A 16,324-nucleotide genomic window follows, 5' to 3' on the forward strand; every position below is an offset into this window, starting at 1 on the left:
AAGCCCTTAAGATCAGCTGTCCGATTTTCTGAATTTCCCTTTGCCTGCTAAGTGTTTCAGATGGCAGAGGCTTTCTTATCCTGGGTCCCTGGGTAAGTATGACATGGAACAGACTTTCAAGATGGGCCTGTAGCCTGAGGAAGAAAGCTTTGCTATGTATTTTTTTCCCAGTTTGAACTCATTGAAAAAGTGTACAAACTTGGTTTTAGTGTAGTCATGAAGTGGTGCAACCATCACTGCTAATTTATTTATTTATTTGTTTGTTTGTTTATGTTTATTTGTTTCTGAGACAGAGACAGAGCATGAGTGGGGGAGGGGCAGAGAGAGAGAGGGAGACACAGAATTCGAAGCGGGCTGCAGGCTCTGAGCTGGCAGCACAGAGCCCGACGCAGGGGTCGAACTCACAAACTGTGAGATCATGACCTGAGCCGAAGCCGGTCGCTCAACCGACTGAGCCACCCAGGCGCCCCACATTACTGCTAATTTAAAGAACATTGTAGGTACCCTAGCAAGAAAACCGCTAGTCACCGGCAGTACTTTCCCACCCTCCCCTTCTCTCAGCCACTGGCAACCACTAATCTGCTTTAAGGTTCATTCCTGTTTATATCATGATTAATACTTCATTTCTTTTTATGGCTGAATAACATTGCATTGTATGGTTATAGTACATTTTATTTTTATTTTTTTTAAGCTTATTTATTTATTTTGAGAGAGAGACAGAGTGTGCACAAGTGGGGGGTGGGCAGAGAGAGAGGGAGAGAATCCCAAGCTGACTCCACACTATCAGCATAGAGCCCAACTTGGGGATCAAACCCACAAACCATGAGATCACGACCTGAGCCAAAATCCAGAGTCAAACGCTCAAACCGACTGAGCCACCCAGGCACCCCTTTAGTACATTTTATTTATCCAGACTTTGTTATTTTAAGTCACTGAGATAAGTATTTGAGTTGACAGTATTTAGAATATCCTATTTGCCCCAACATTTGGATAATTGAATTTAATGGATAGAACATTCTGTACTCTTAAAACTGTCTTAAATGACACTTCCATACTTTGATTATTTTTGTGTACATCTGAATCCAGAATCCATTAGAGCAATCATGAGGCATTTTTCCCCATGTAATGTTGATAAATTTATTGTATACATTAATGCACTTTATTCTTTTGAGAGTATATTTTCACTTTCACAACAACTATTGATGTTTTGATCTGTTAGCTTTATAGCCAGTAACCTGTTCACAAGTGTGTTCCTTCCAGCAGTTGGTCAGTGATCTGGAGCTTGCGCTGTACATCGTGTACGTGAATACTGTGTTTAAACAGACTTGGTTCTCAGGCCAGGACAATAACATTGACGTGTTAGGAATGGTACCGGTAATACTAACCTGAGTTCAGGGTTCTGAGGAGGAGAGGCCACAGAAACAGACATGGGGAAGAAAGATGTTGCAGTTTTTATTCCCCAGTAGGGTTGAATTTGGAACGGTTAGATGAGTATTTGTCAAGTAATTGTGTTTAAAGCATTTATTTTACTAAGATTGGAGTAGTTTTAATGTCTCGTGAGCTGAATATATCTTGGTTGAGGTCAATATAATTTAACTCTAGACCTATTTGTAATAATGGAAATTAATAGAAACTAAACCATAATTAGTCAACATTACTTAACTTTGTGTCGCTCTTCAGAGACACCAGATTACAAATAAAAGCTTTACTGCCAAACCGCCAACAAACTGAGCCAAATTGTCTTGGTGTTTGAAGTCAGAGCAAGGGTTGCTTTGCTGTTTGTGTTTTGTCCAGTGGGTGGCAGCATAACTCAACTGGTTGTCTTGGTGGCCAATTTGAAATTTTACGTATTTTTTAGAGGCTAGAATTTCTGTACTCTGTTTAACTACAGAGTGTGTTTTGAAAAAAACTTTCATCCCCCGAATATGCTATTTAATCCTTACTGAGTATGATATTTTTTAAACTTTCTTTTAATGTTTATTTTTTAGAGAGACAGAGTGCAAACGGGGGAGGGAGAAAGAGGGAGACACAGAATCCGAAGCAGGCTCCAAGCTCTGAGCTGTCAGCACAGAGCCCAACATGAGGCTCGAACTCATCAACCACGAGATCATGACCTGAGCTGAAGTTGGATGCTTAATCGACTGAGCCACCCAGGAGCCCCAGGATGATTTTAGATAATAAGAAAATTGCCTATTGTCTCTACATAGATTTCAAGTAAAATAATTATCATTGCCAACTGGTAGGCAGCTCTTCATATGTGTATTTCACTGAATTTGTTTTGAAAAAGTTATTTTGAGATCTATTTTTTTATCCAAACTGAAACTTAAAGCACTTGTTATAGCAAGGTTGTTCTTGTCTCACTGAATTTGCTAGTGAGATACTTCAACCCTCTGCAGACCATAATTCTAATAAGTTCACTGTCAGTTTTTCAAGATAAGGACTGTGTTTTCTTTTTATATGCCCTCATGGGGCTTAACATAGTGTCAGACTCAGAGAGAGATCCAATAAAATACTTGTTGATAAAAAGCATGTGCTTGCTTTACAGCTGAGATTACTAGAACCATCTACTTGTTACTTAAAACAGCATCCTGAAGATGAAATTTGTGATTAGCAAGAGAGTCAAATCACTCCAGTAATGAATAGATGTTTGTAGTTATTTATGATTACAGTGTATACAGAGTACAAATATGAGTTGTATTCTTTTTATTTATTTTTTAAATATTCATTTATTTATTTTGAAAGAGAGAGAATGAGGGAGGGGCAGAGAGAGAATCCCAAGCAGGCTAATGTGGGGCTTGATCTCACAAACTGTAAGGTCATGAACTGAGCGAAAGTCAAGAGTCCCCAGTTATATTCTTTTTAAAATAAACTTTTTGTTTTGAGACAGAGTCATGTATTTAAATTGGAAAAGATAAGGGAAAAAGTTTTCTTTAAAAAATAAGCAAATAGGGATAAGTGGTAATTTTTGTTAAGTATTAAAAGAGGTGAGGTGTGTAGAAAGTGAGAAGTCATCCTAGTCCATCTGACTTCTTTAGATATTTTCCTGTGTTAAGTAATCCTTGAACCTTTTGTAACTGCCATGTCACCTAGCTTAGTCACTGTTAATGTGGGTAAGCTATAGGAATCAGGGTCACAGAGGCTGGACTTTTAATTCAGTTTACTCTCAAAGACTCAGTGGAAACTTACATAAAGGAACTGGAATGGGGTGCTTGGGTGGTTCATTTGGATGAGGATTCGACTCTTGATTTCAGCGCAGGTCATGATTTCACGGTTCCTGGTATTGAGCCTCGAATTTGGCCCTGGGCTTCAGCACAGAGCCTACTTGGGATTCTCTTTTTCTCCCTCTCTGTCTGCCCCTCCCCGACTCACTCTCTGTCAAAATAAATAAATGAGGGGTGCCTGGGTGGCGCAGTCGGTTAAGCGTCCGACTTCAGCCAGGTCACGATCTCGCGGTCCGTGAGTTCGAGCCCCACGTCAGGCTCTGGGCTGATGGCTCAGAGCCTGGAGCCTGTTTCGATTCTGTGTCTCCCTCTCTCTCTGCCCCTCCCCCGTTCATGCTCTGTCTCTCTCTGTCCCAAAAATAAATAAAAAATGTTGAAAAATAAATAAAAAATGTTGAAAAATAAATAAACAAACAAACAAACAAACAAACAAACAAACTTAAAAAAAAAGGAACTGGAGAATAGGTGTGGACTATCCTTGTGTTGGGGCTCACAGGGATTCTGAACTGTTAGTTATACGTGGCCTTTAATGATTTGTTACCGTTTCTGTTGTTTTCTTACCAGCCTTTGTGGCTGCCATCACTGATGGAGAAACTGTTCGTGTGTCCATTCTTTCCTTAGACGAGCTGGTCACTTTTTATTTTTATTATTTTTAAAAGATTTTATTTTTGGGAGGCACCTGGTGGCTCTGTCACTTAAGCATCTGGCTCTTGATTTTGGCTCAGGTCATGATCTCACCATTCATGGGTTCGAGCCTGTGTCAGGCTCCATGCTGACCGTGGAAACTGCTTGGGATTCTCTTTCTCTCCCTCTCTGTTTCTGTCCCTCCCCTGTGTGCGACCTACATGCTTGCCCTCTCTCAAAATAAATAAACTTTAAAAAATATACATATCTGATTTTTTTTTTTAAGTAATCTCTACCTTCAACGTGGGGCTCAAACTCACGACCCCAAGACCAAGAGTCATTTGCTCTACCAATTGAGCCAGGCAGGCACTACGGAGCTGGTCACTCTTTAGAATTCATTTCACCTAGCTGGACAGTGCAGCTGTAAAATACAGAGACCTCAGATCCCTGATGAGTTTGGAAAACTGATTATGTATTTTAACTAGTTTTTTTGTTATCATGAGGGTGGGACTGATGTTTTCTAGCAGCTTTCTGCATTCTGAGTGGATGTGGAACTTCCATTACATTTTAATAACTTTATAATCACAACAGTGATTTGACAACAGTCAAGAAGCTGTTACATTTAAAATAAAAATTTAGGTAGAGTTTATCACTAATGTTAAAATGTTAGTGTATCATTTTTTACTAATTTGAGTATAGTTTGCAGCTAAATTGTTCCTGTTGTCATGCAGTAAATGCCTTGTGTTGCATGGGTGATTACTGCTCAACCCTCTCTTGAATCCTCTGGGCTTCCTTCCCATAAAACTGCTTTTCCTTCACAGTGGTCTATGCTTGACTTTTCTAAATATTTAGTGGCCGCTGACCAGCTGTTTAAAGAATCCCCTGAAATTCTCAGTAAAAATATACACTTCTGGAGGGGCACCTGGGTGGCTCAGTCGGTTAAGGGTCTGACTTCAGCTCAGGTCATGATCTCACAGTTCGAGCCCCACGTCAGGCTCTGTGCTCACAGTGCAGAGCCTGGAGCTTGCTTTGAGTCCTGTGTCTCCCTCTCTCTCTGCCCCTTCCGCGCTCATGCTTTGTCTGTCTGTCTCTCTCTCTCAAAATAAATAAATATTTTAAAAATATATATCTATACACTTCTGGAAAGTTTCAGAGTTAGGACTTTGGAGTGTGGCTCAGGAACCTGCATCATTAACAAACCCTTCGGGTGATGTGGAGAACAACATTCTTTGAGACTCGCTGGCCTGGAGAAGTGCACCACTGTTGCTGAACCTGGTCTCTCTTAAGCAAGGAGTGGTGTCATCTTGTTTAAATAGAAGACTGTGTTATGGCTGAAGCCACTGAACACATTTGCACCACTGAAGTTCTAGTCTGGGTTAGAGAAGTATCCATGCAGACCGAATAATATAAACAGTAAAGCATAGTTTAAGTGTCTCATGAAGAGGGACAGGTAAAATAGACAATGGTGTGTCCAGATGGTCATTATGTGGTAGAAATGTATTTGACCTAGGAGATGTTGCTGTATAGCTGAGTGATAAAAGCAGATTACAAAATAATGTAATTCCATGTTTGTTAAAACATGCACACACATACAAGAACAGATGGAAATGTTAAGGGTAGTTATCTACCAATGTTGGTAGTGGTGGTATTTCTATAATTGCGTTTTTAATCTTTTAAAATTTTAGTAAACATGTATTACTTCTGTAAAGATACATGTTAGTAGCCTTATGTGTTTTAGACTCTTCTCTCCCATCCTTTCTTCTTCCCTGTTTCATTTTAACATGCAAAAGTCATTTCTTTATTTGAAGACAATGTTATTATGAACATAAAAGCACATATTCTTTTTTTTTAGGTTAATTTTTTTATTTATTTTGAGAGAGAAGGGGAAAGAGAGAGAATCCCAAGCAGGCTCTGCACTATTAGCACAGAGCTTGATGTGGGGCTTGAACTCATGAACTGTGAGACATGACCTGAGCTGAAATCCTGAGTTGGTTGCCTAACTGACTGCAACACCCAGGTGTCCCAAAGCACATATTCTAAAAATTTTTTTCATGTTTCATTTTGGTGGGATGGGGTTGGGGGCAGAGGCAGAAGAGGAGGGATACAAATAGGAAATTGTGGAACTTGTTTGTATCTTACATTTGTGTCCATTTTGATAGCCACTAGCCATGTGCATCTCTTCAAATGAAAATGGAATAAAAACTCAGTTCCTTAGTTTCATTAAATACATTTCAAGTGCTCAGTAGCCCTACGTGGCTAGTGCAGGTATAGGACTTTTCCATCATCGCAGAAAGTCCTGTTGGCAGTACTGACCTCGATCGTAAGTATTTTTAAGTCTATTGTCTAGTAAAATTCTTGAAATAAATCATGTTGCTGTAAAATTAATATACATCCCTTTAGAATAACTGACCACACTTTTTTATCTAGCTTTCAAAACTAAAGATAAACTTTTGTTTTCCTTCCCTTCTATGAAGGCTTGGTATGGTATGTCAAATCCAGCTCTTTCCTCCTTGCGCTAAGGAATATTCTTAATCATATATATATATAATTTATATATATTATTTATGTATTTATATATATTATATATAAATAATATATGTTATTATATATGTGTAATATAATATTATACACATATATACTATATGTATAATATAATACAATATACTATATGTATAATAATAATACAATACGCATACTATATGTATAATATAATATTATATGTATGTGTATGTATATATGTATATATACATACATGTGTGTATATATATAAAATGTTAGTGATTCTTAGCAGGTTGGGTCTTCAAAACTAGGTGCTGCCAAAGTTCTTTTGGTTCCTATACCATAATCCATAAGACTATCATCTAGTTCTTTTTTTTTTTAACTTAAAAATTTTTTAAAAAGTGCTGTCTATAAAATAACATCTATTTGAAGTTATTAATTGCAACATTGCGGTAACAAAAGATTGAAAACAAGCTGTCAATATGGAGATTAACTAGTACATTCAGATATTGTACTTAGAACAGGTTTCTTAAAGTGTGGTTTGGAACTTACTAGTTTCCCTGAAATCCTTTCAGGGGGTCTGCAAAATTGAAACTGTCTCTAGTACTACTAAGATGTTTTTTGCCCTTTTCTGTGTTGATACTTGTTCTGGTGGTGCACAAGCAGTGGTGCAAACTGTTGGTGCCTTCGCACAAATCTTCACTTTCACATACTGCAGTAGAAAACCAAAGCATTTCACTTAAGAATATCCTAGATGAAGCAGTGAAAATTATTAACTTTATGGTAACTTTGGGTACTTTAAAAAATATCCTGGGGGCGCCTGGGTGGCTCAGTCGGTGAAGCGTCCGACTTCCGGCTGAGGTCATGACCTCGTAGTTCGTGGGTTTGAGCCCCACGTCAGGCTCTGTGCTGACAGCTGGAGCCTGCTTCAGATTCTGTGTCTCCCTCTGTCTGTGCCCCTCCTGTGCTTGTGCTTGCCCTCTCTCTTTCAAAAATAAATAAACATTAAAAAATTTTTAAAAAAAAAATACTCTGTGCGGGGCACCTGGCTGGTTCGGTTGGAAGAACATGTGACTCTTGATCTTGGGGTTGGGAGTTCAAGCCCTATATTGGGTGTAGAGATTACTAAAAACAAAAAAAATAAACTTAAAAAAATCCTGTGTGAAGAAATGGGAAATTACATACCAAAGTACAGTGATTGTTTTAAGAAAAAGCACTTGTGTGTGGTTGTATAAATTTTGAGCTAAACTAGCTGGGTTTTGTTTTCCTGGAGACACTATTTTTATTTGAAAGAATGACGACAAACTGTGGTTGTTTAGACTTTGGTATATTCGACATTTTCTCAAATCAAGTGTGTCACTTCAAGGAAAGCAACTGACAGTATTTGTTGGCAATGATAAAATTCGAGCTTTGAAGTAAAAATTAGAATTTTGGAAAACCCGCATGGTCTACCACCATGACCTTGATAGCTTTCTAGGACTTTTAAAAAGACTCTTCTGATGAGATAGGTGGTGATAGTAACAAATGTAATTTTTCCTTTTCATGTATAGTGAAACGTGTCAACGTGTGGAAGATCTGCATAACTCAGTCAGTATTTTATAAATGACCAATTTATGATGATATAAAATGTATGTGGTAAAAGATCCATTCATAGTACAAGATAGACCAGTGGGTTTTAATGTAATAGAGTACAAAGAATTCATGATAGTTTCAGCTTTCCTGTTGCAACTAACCTTTGAGAAACTACCACTTGTCAAGTTTCAAAGAAAAATATCCACAGTTACCTGAAAAGGATATTAAAAATGCCTTCCTTATCTGCCTACATATCTGTGTGAGGCTAGATTTTCTTCATTTACTTCAACTAAAACAACATACCATGACTGATTCCATACCACAGCAGGTATGAGAATCTAGCAGTTAAGCTAGATTCTGTTAAGCCAGGTGCTAAAGAGGCTTGCAAAAATGTAAAAACAATGTCATTTTTCTTACCTTTTTTGGGAAAATAGTTATTTACATACAACTAGTTTGTAATCTAAAGTATATACTATAACAAAGTGTTAAAATGAAATAACTTTATTATTGTCATTTTGGAATAAATATGAATACATATTTTTAAAACCAAGGTTTAGTTTCTAGTATGGTAATTATTGATAGATACAATCCATATGATACAAGCTTTTTGGAAGCTTTAATAATTTTTAGGAGTGTCAAGTGTTTCTGAGACCAAAACGTTTGAGAGCCACTAGAATAAAAGTCTCCAAGATAATGTTGTTAGGAAAGGTACACATTGTTTTGGTTTTATATTAGCATTTGGGTGGAAAGGGATATAAATGGGATAGTTATTTTCTTGTATGTATGTAAAATTCTTCTGGAAGGATATAAAGGAATTAAGTGTTGGTTGGTCCAGCGAGGAAGGAGTAAAGGTAAACTCTTTACTTCCTTTTGAATGCATTTGAATTTTAAACCAGATGAATTTATTACCCATTTAAAAACAGAAGAGATTGAAACATTCCTACCAGCTGTGTTATGAATTTCAGGGAATCTAGGTCTGTTATGAAAAGTTGGAGCAAGTTTGGAGCAATGGTCATTTTTCTGGCACCTTGCTTTTTCTTGTTTTTCTTTTCTTTTCTTTTCTTTTCTTTTCTTTTCTTTTCTTTTCTTTTCTTTTTTTTTTTTTTTAGAAGAAAAATGAACCTTGCTTATTTTAGGGATAAAAAATTGCATTTAATGTCCAAGCCAAATACATTCATATTGAAATGATGTAAATCAAATAGGTAGCAATTTCCCCAGTGGGGCCCAAGGTATACTGAACTTAAGTTTTAAGGAGGAACAATCTGTTATTTTTTTTAATAGCAGTTATTTCTAGTTCCTAGTAAAGAGATTGGATTTATTTTAGAAGACTGTTACAATTTATAGTCCTGTCATTTAAAAGGTTTTGAATAAGTGCTGCATGAAATGTGGAACTAAAAAAGCTAAGTAAATGTTCTGACATTTGATTTAGTACAAAAAGTGCTTTTTAATACTCATAACCTTTGAGGCTTTGGGAATTCTTGAAAAGAATAACTAAGGAATTCAATTTTATTTATTCTGTCTGCTATTAAGTGTGCCTTTTGATCAGTGTTCATACTTTTAACTTCTGAATAGATAAAGTGTCCTTTTATGAAAAGGGAAAATTATTTTAATGCAAAAACTCTTCAGATTTTCTTTTTCTCATATAATACTTCTAAAATTTATTTCTTTGGATGCTGAAATATCATTTCCAGAGCTCTTTGCAGCAGTTTAGAAAAAGATATTACATGTGATTCTGCCCATTAGTTATAGTTAAAAGTATGCTTATAATGTGGAACCATTTCCCCCAACTTCTTTAGTTAACAAAAGACTGCCTTTCATAATGTTAATAGGTTTTTCTGAAGTATTAGACAAATAGGTGGTTAACTCTGAAAGTTTATTTATCCTCACTAGTTGCATATGCATTTGTAATGTTTGACATTTTTCAAAGCATATTCATATTGTTTTCTTTGATTGTTGGCATATCTTAGAAGTAGCACAATTAGTATTCTTCCTATTTCATATTTATGGAAATTGAAATTCAGAAGGCTAAATGAATTGCCTAAGGTCATACAGTCTTGTCAGATAATAAAACAGCAGTTTAGATAAAAACAAGGCTAGATTAGATTAGATTTAGATACATTTAGAGAAATTTAGATTTAAGGAAGACTGTCCTTGCAAAAATGCATTTATCTCTGCGTGCTGTGTTCCAGGTTCTGTGGTCAGCTGCGGAGGCATAAAGAAAAGACACAGGTCTTGCCCTCCGGGGACTTGAAGTTTAGTGGCAAAGACCAGCTAGCGGGAGAAGTGAAGAAGAGGGATGGTGCCCTGTTGGACGGCCTATATCTCAGATAGTTTTGAGAAAGGGACACAAATCTTGAAGGGTGAATAGAAGTTAGCCCAGGGTGAGTCTCATCAGGGCCTAGTGATAGAGACGTTCAGGAAGAGGGGTCAAGGAGGTCTCAAACAGCACACCGACGTTGTTTGGGAACTGTTTAGGAGTGCCTTGTGAGTGCTGTGCCGGGCCGTGTACAAGAAGGAGCAAGATGTGAAACAGAGAGGCAGATGGTGTGCCCTGAATTGTTCTAAAGGTTACAGGGTGCCAAATAAGGAGGGTGGATACATGGAAGGACTCAGATTGACCAGGGTTTGAGTCCTAGTTCTTGGGCTCACTGGCTGTGGGACTGTAGACAAGTGACTCCTGAGCCCTTAGTTGCCTCATACGTAGAATGGACATAACATTCAATTTGCAGGTAATTACGAGGACCAAGAAAAATAAATGTGAAAAAAGGACCTAATTTGTGCCAACCCTCTATTCAATAATGAGAGATGAATTAGAAGTAAGGACAGTTCACTACACATACTCTAACGTCTAAGTAGAACTGAAAAAAGTATAAATTAAGTCTTATTTTAAAAATAGTATTAGAACATTGGGACATTTCTAAAACAGTATAGCTGAAATGGTTTTATAATTTCATTGCTTAAATTTAGCACTTAGGAATCTTTTCAGCATAGCATTTCCTTATACCTTGTTTGAAAGCAAGACCTTCTGTGCAGGTTATGGTTGTCAGGTAGTGAGACTTCGCCGGGTTGGAACCACCTGTTTGCATGGCAGGTTGTGCCATGCCCATCCCCCTAACTCTCTAGCTCTGGAATGAATTCGTAGCTGGGAGACCTGGGTCTATCCTATTTACTCTCTAATTTTAGACAAATGACTTGCCCATTTGAGCGTTTCTTCAATATTAAAATGGCACCTAATTAATTTACCTTTAGAGAATAAAATGCAACGGTAGATGGATGTACTTTCATAAAACACAGTGCCTTAGTCTGCTTGGGCTGCCGTAACAAAATACCGCAGACTCTGGTTGGTTTAAACAACAAATTTATTTCTCACTGTTCTTGAGCCTGGGGAGTCCAAGATTAATGTAGCCTCTGATTTGGTTTCTGATGAGAGCTCTTTTTCTGGCTTGTAGACAGCTATGGGCTTGCTGGGTGCTCACATGGCCTTTCCTCTGAGTGTGTTGGTGGGGGATAGATAGGTGGAAGAGGGAGATAGAAAGAGAGAGGGAGGAAGGTTGAGCCCCCTGGTATCTTTTCTCATGACACTAATCCTAAAGGATCAGGGCTCCACTCTTATGACCTCATTTAGCCTTAATTGCTTCCTTATTCCAAATATAGGCACAGTAGTTCAGGCTTCAACACAGGAATTTGGGGAGGGGGACACATAATTCAGTCCATAGCCTGCAGTAAAATTGGAAGTGTTTCTTTCGATGGCTTTATGACCTGGTATTTTGGTAACAATGAGTTAAAAGCCAGGCATGTATTATGTTTATTTTGTTGCTCTCCAGAGCTGCAGATGTATATGCACCATTTAAGTCTCTGCTTTCTAACTAATTGGTTAGCTATAGAAGTGGTATAGAACTCGGAATATTACTGTGCCTAAGGTAATTATAAAAATTCAGCAAACTTTTTTTTTTTAATTTTATTTATTTATTTTGAGAGAGAGAGGGCAGAGAGAGAATCCCAAGCAGGCTCTGCAGTGTCAGCATGGATCCTGATGTGGGGCTCCAGCTCACGAAGTGTGAGATCATGATCTGAGCTGAAACCAAGAGAGTTGGACGTTTAGCCAGCTAAGCCACCCAAGTGCCCCCAACAGCCATTCTCATAGTGTATTAAGCCTGTGCCATTTCCTTGAGTTGTTTTTTTTTTTTTTTTCCCCTTATTCTAGGTCCATATACAGCCTGGTTCCTATCAGAAATGTACACATAGTTTAGTGATAATTTTAAAAATCATTTATCTTAATAAATACAACTTGTGAATTCAACTTTTTACTCCTTAACCGAGCAAGCCTTTTAGCTAGCATGGTAAAGTTACAGTTTTTAAAGACAGCAAAACCAAACTTCAGTTTTGCGTAGCAGATTTTGAAACAAAGATAGAAGTCTAAACTAAACTTCAGGATATACACCTTCTCCTTTTCTTTATTGGGAATTTCATTATGAATTTTGACTTGGACTTCTGAGTGTATTTGCATTTTAGATTTGTATTGGAAGGTCTTTATACTTGGTTTCCCATAATGATCACATTTATGTTCTTTCTCACAGGCCAGCCCTCCAGATCTCTATATTGAAAGATTTAATATAGCCCTTGGACAATATATGGGAGCATTGCAGAGCATTGTGCCTCTTTTCATATATATGGTAAGTTAGAGCTGTTTTCCCTTTCCAAAGTATCTCAGTTTATTGGCCTAAATACAGATAGATACAGAATTAAGCATGTTCTCTTTCTCTTTCACTACGTATTATGTTAGAAATGGAAATTAATCTACCTCAGTAATGTTTGATTGTGTTGACATAGACTTGTTTTACCCTTTTACTGTTTAAAAACTCCATAAATAACACTGCTGAATAGACAATTAGGCATTAATAATCAGCAGTCACTGTGTTAGCATTTATTTTATTTCTGCCATATGGAAGATCCTGTGCTTGGGAAATAAAGATATATAAGAAAGATTTCTTGTCCTCGGAAAGTACAGAGTTAAGCAATATATTTAAAAACATGATGTGTGATAATGTCAAGTAAGTCACCCCATAAAAAAAGTAGAATAATAAAATTTTCTTCCATTATGATCTCTTTCATTTGGAGAATTATGCCATGAGTATAGTTTGTAGTCTGTTGACTTTGTTGATTTGCCTCCCTCTCTCTCCTAAATATATAAAGCCATAGAATTTTTTTTTTAATCTTTATTTATTTTAGAGAGAGAGAGTGTGCAAGTGGGGAAGGGGCAGAGAGAGAGAAGGAGACACAGAATCTGAAGCAGGCTCCAGGCTCTTAGCTGTCAGCACAGAGCCCGATACAGGGTTGGAACCCACGAACCGTGAGATCATGACCTGAGCCGAAGTCGGACAGTCAACCGGCTAAGCCACCCAGGTGCCCAAGCCATAGAACCCTGATGTTGGTGTTCTTACTGAAGGCAGGGGCCCTTAAGAACCATTTTTGCAATTCCTCTTTGTTTTTTAGATTAGGAAATGGGATGTTTGGGTTGATCTGTATTCTGTAGCATAAAGATTGCTATCTGTGAAATACTAATCTCCAAAATGATTTATTCTCCATAAAATAATACCTTGCTGAAAAAACAAAACAGAACACTGGGAGAAATCTGTATTATCAGCAGGGGACTATTACTTAACTTGTGGGAGATACTTAACAGTAGAAAAGTAAGCAGTTAAAGGTAATAACATGGGGGCGCCTGGGTGGCGCAGTCGGTTAAGCGTCCGACTTCAGCCAGGTCACGATCTCGCGGTCCGTGAGTTCGAGCCCCGCGTCAGGCTCCGGGCTGATGGCTCGGAGCCTGGAGCCTGTTTCCGATTCTGTGTCTCCCTCTCACTCTGCCCCTCCCCCGTTCATGCTCTGTCTCTCTCTGTCCCAAAAATAAATAAACATTGAAAAAAAAAAAAAAAAAAAGGTAATAACATGTATGTACATTTAGAGAGAAATCTCCAGATACATTAGGTAAAAAAAAAAGCAACATGCAAAGCAGTATGTAATATTTCTTTATAGCAAGTGTTTTCTCTTTATTATGGAAAATAAAGCATATTCATATATATGCAAGCAGCATTTTAGAAAGAATATACAAAAGTTTCCGCAGTAGAATGGGGCCTTTGGGATTGCGACAGAGGGTCTGTTGTGTGAGACTTATTTTGGTTGCATGGTTTTATTTTGTCACCATGTACTTATTATTATGATTTTTATAATCTTCTGTCTAAGAATTAAGAGAATCAGAGAGCAACTTGCTAATGTTCTTCCTTGTATTTCCCACATCTGTCCATGGAGTTGACATTTAAATATGAACAAGTTCAATCTTGTTTGACTTGCCAGTCGTTCTCATCAGGATGCTTTTGGCTACAAAAAAACAGAACACCTGATTCAAAGTGATTTAAGCAAATTAGGAAAAGTATTAATCCCTTGGAATAAAACTCTGCAAATAAGGCTATCTCTAGGGTTGGTTGAATCCATGGTTCAGTAGTGTTACCAAGGATTCAGGTTCTTTTTTGTCTCTTCACTGTACACAGCATCTGTTTCATCTTATTCTCACGGTCGTAAAGTGACTATAAGATGCTTGGCACCAAAGCCTAGGTTTCCCTCAGTCTGATTGTTCTATGTTGGGTCATGTGTCTGCCTTTGAATCAAAAACCATTCCTAAGAAATGCCACAGGTGAATAACTTAGACTAATGATTACAATGGATTGTATGTTGGGGAGTCAACCAGTGCCTGTTCAGCCTAGATCGTTGGTAAAAGGGGTACCTTTCCCTAGTGTTTCCTGTTGTTGCCTTTCAATGATGGAGTGTTTCTAAAGGGCATGTTATGTGCCTCTCCCGCAGTGTGGTCCATGTGTCTCTATATCTGTTTAGTTAATGTTGAGTATCTTCCCGTGTTCTTTTGGAGTGTGTGTGTGGTTCATAGCATTTTATCTTTATGTACTTTAACCCCTTGCCAGAAAGACATATAACTAATAGTAGCAGGGCTTTTGTTTTCTGATATTGGGATTTAATGTTTTAATTGATGCCCTTATAAATTGTTTCCTAAAATATTTTTTAGTGCTTCAGTTCATTAGACAGATCATTTCCCCCTAATCGATACACTAAACATAATGTATTTTCTCTTTCAGAATAAGTTTTACATCGAAACCAAGCTTAACAGAGACCTAAAAGATGACCTTATAAAGCTGTTTACGGAACATGTTGCAGAAAAGCACATTTACAGCCTAATGCGTAAGTGTTTTCAACTTATAGGGATGAGTTAACACTAACAAGGTTTTTTTTGTTTTTGTTTTTAAGTTTATTTATTTTGAGAGAGAGTGAGAGCATGAGCAAGGGAGGAGCATAGCGAGAGGAGAAAGAGGATCCCAAGCAGGCTTTGTGCTGTTGGTGCAAAGCCCAACGCAGGGCTCGACCTCATGAACTGACCTCACAAACTGTGAGATCACCATCCGAGCTGAAATCAAGAGTCGTACTCCTAACCGACTGAGCAACCTAGGCACCCCAGTGATCTTTTTGATTTTTGATTAGAGAGTATCGGCATATAAAGCCCAGTGTTGACATCTTCTGAATCATAGCAAGAAGTGTTGGAAGTTCAGTTCTGTAGAGAGAGACCCAAAGGAATTGAAAATGTGATTTGAAGCCCCCTGGAGAGCTGGGGGCACTTAGCCAGGTTATTGGGCAGTGAGTGCCTTTATTATCTGGCCTGACACTTCCTCTTCCCCCGCATCCCTCCGCCAACAATGGGGGAAGTTAACCCCTAACTTTGTTACGGGTAATTCTAGAAGGAGCACAATTCTGTATCTTTGAAATGGAAGCACAGAATCCTCTCTGGTTTTTTTACCCTTTGGTATAAAAATCTCTTCTCAAAAAAAAAAAAAAAAATCTCTAGTCTGGCTCTGTCACTTATTAACTATATGTTAAGCAAGCTTCTCAGCCTCTGGTCCTGAGTTTTTCTTCTATTAGTTGGGACTTGTAAAATGTTTACTATAATGGCAACATAGTTAGCAAGTAAGCAGATCAAAGTGCCAAGTTCAGTTAGTTTTTCCTCTCCCCCTATTCCCTGGCCCCCTGCCCCATCCCAGTAGGTGGCATCTTATCCTACCTTTCCTGAAAGAGTATACCTCTCTACGTGGAGTTTAGGAAGTCCCTACAACCTAATGTCTCAGCATCTTTTAAAAGCTCCTATTTTATGCAGTATATTATTGAAGTCGTTTTTTAGAATTTGGCAGATATTTGGATTTGTAGTATGTATTTTTTGCTTTCCTAATAGTCATAAATAGTCTGTACCACAGCAAACTTTTATTAGTATTTACAGAAGAATTATTCTAAGCTTGACCATAAACTCTTTCTAATTTTTGAGTTTAAATTAAGAGAAGGAACTGTTAAACATTGGG

At 37.7% G+C, this 16,324-nt stretch overlaps 1 protein-coding gene across 5 annotated transcripts in view; it reads left to right on the top strand.

Annotated features, from left to right (window-relative positions):
* Positions 1–16,324, top strand: part of CACUL1 (CDK2 associated cullin domain 1) — an 83,425-nt gene that overhangs the window by 38,495 nt on the left and 28,606 nt on the right. For all 5 annotated transcript variants that reach the window (XR_003972740.1, XR_003972738.1, XR_003972737.1 and 2 more), the window contains exons 4-5: positions 12,494–12,589; positions 15,059–15,161. Coding sequence is in view for 1 of the 5 variants with exons in the window: in XM_030333994.1 (XP_030189854.1) it covers positions 12,494–12,589; positions 15,059–15,161 (199 nt within the window). In the remaining 4 variants the exon portion in view is untranslated. The remainder of the gene's footprint in view (positions 1–12,493; positions 12,590–15,058; positions 15,162–16,324) is intronic.

Source organism: Lynx canadensis, chromosome D2, assembly GCF_007474595.2.
Source record: "Lynx canadensis isolate LIC74 chromosome D2, mLynCan4.pri.v2, whole genome shotgun sequence".
In the NCBI taxonomy this organism is placed as follows: domain Eukaryota; kingdom Metazoa; phylum Chordata; class Mammalia; order Carnivora; family Felidae; genus Lynx; species Lynx canadensis.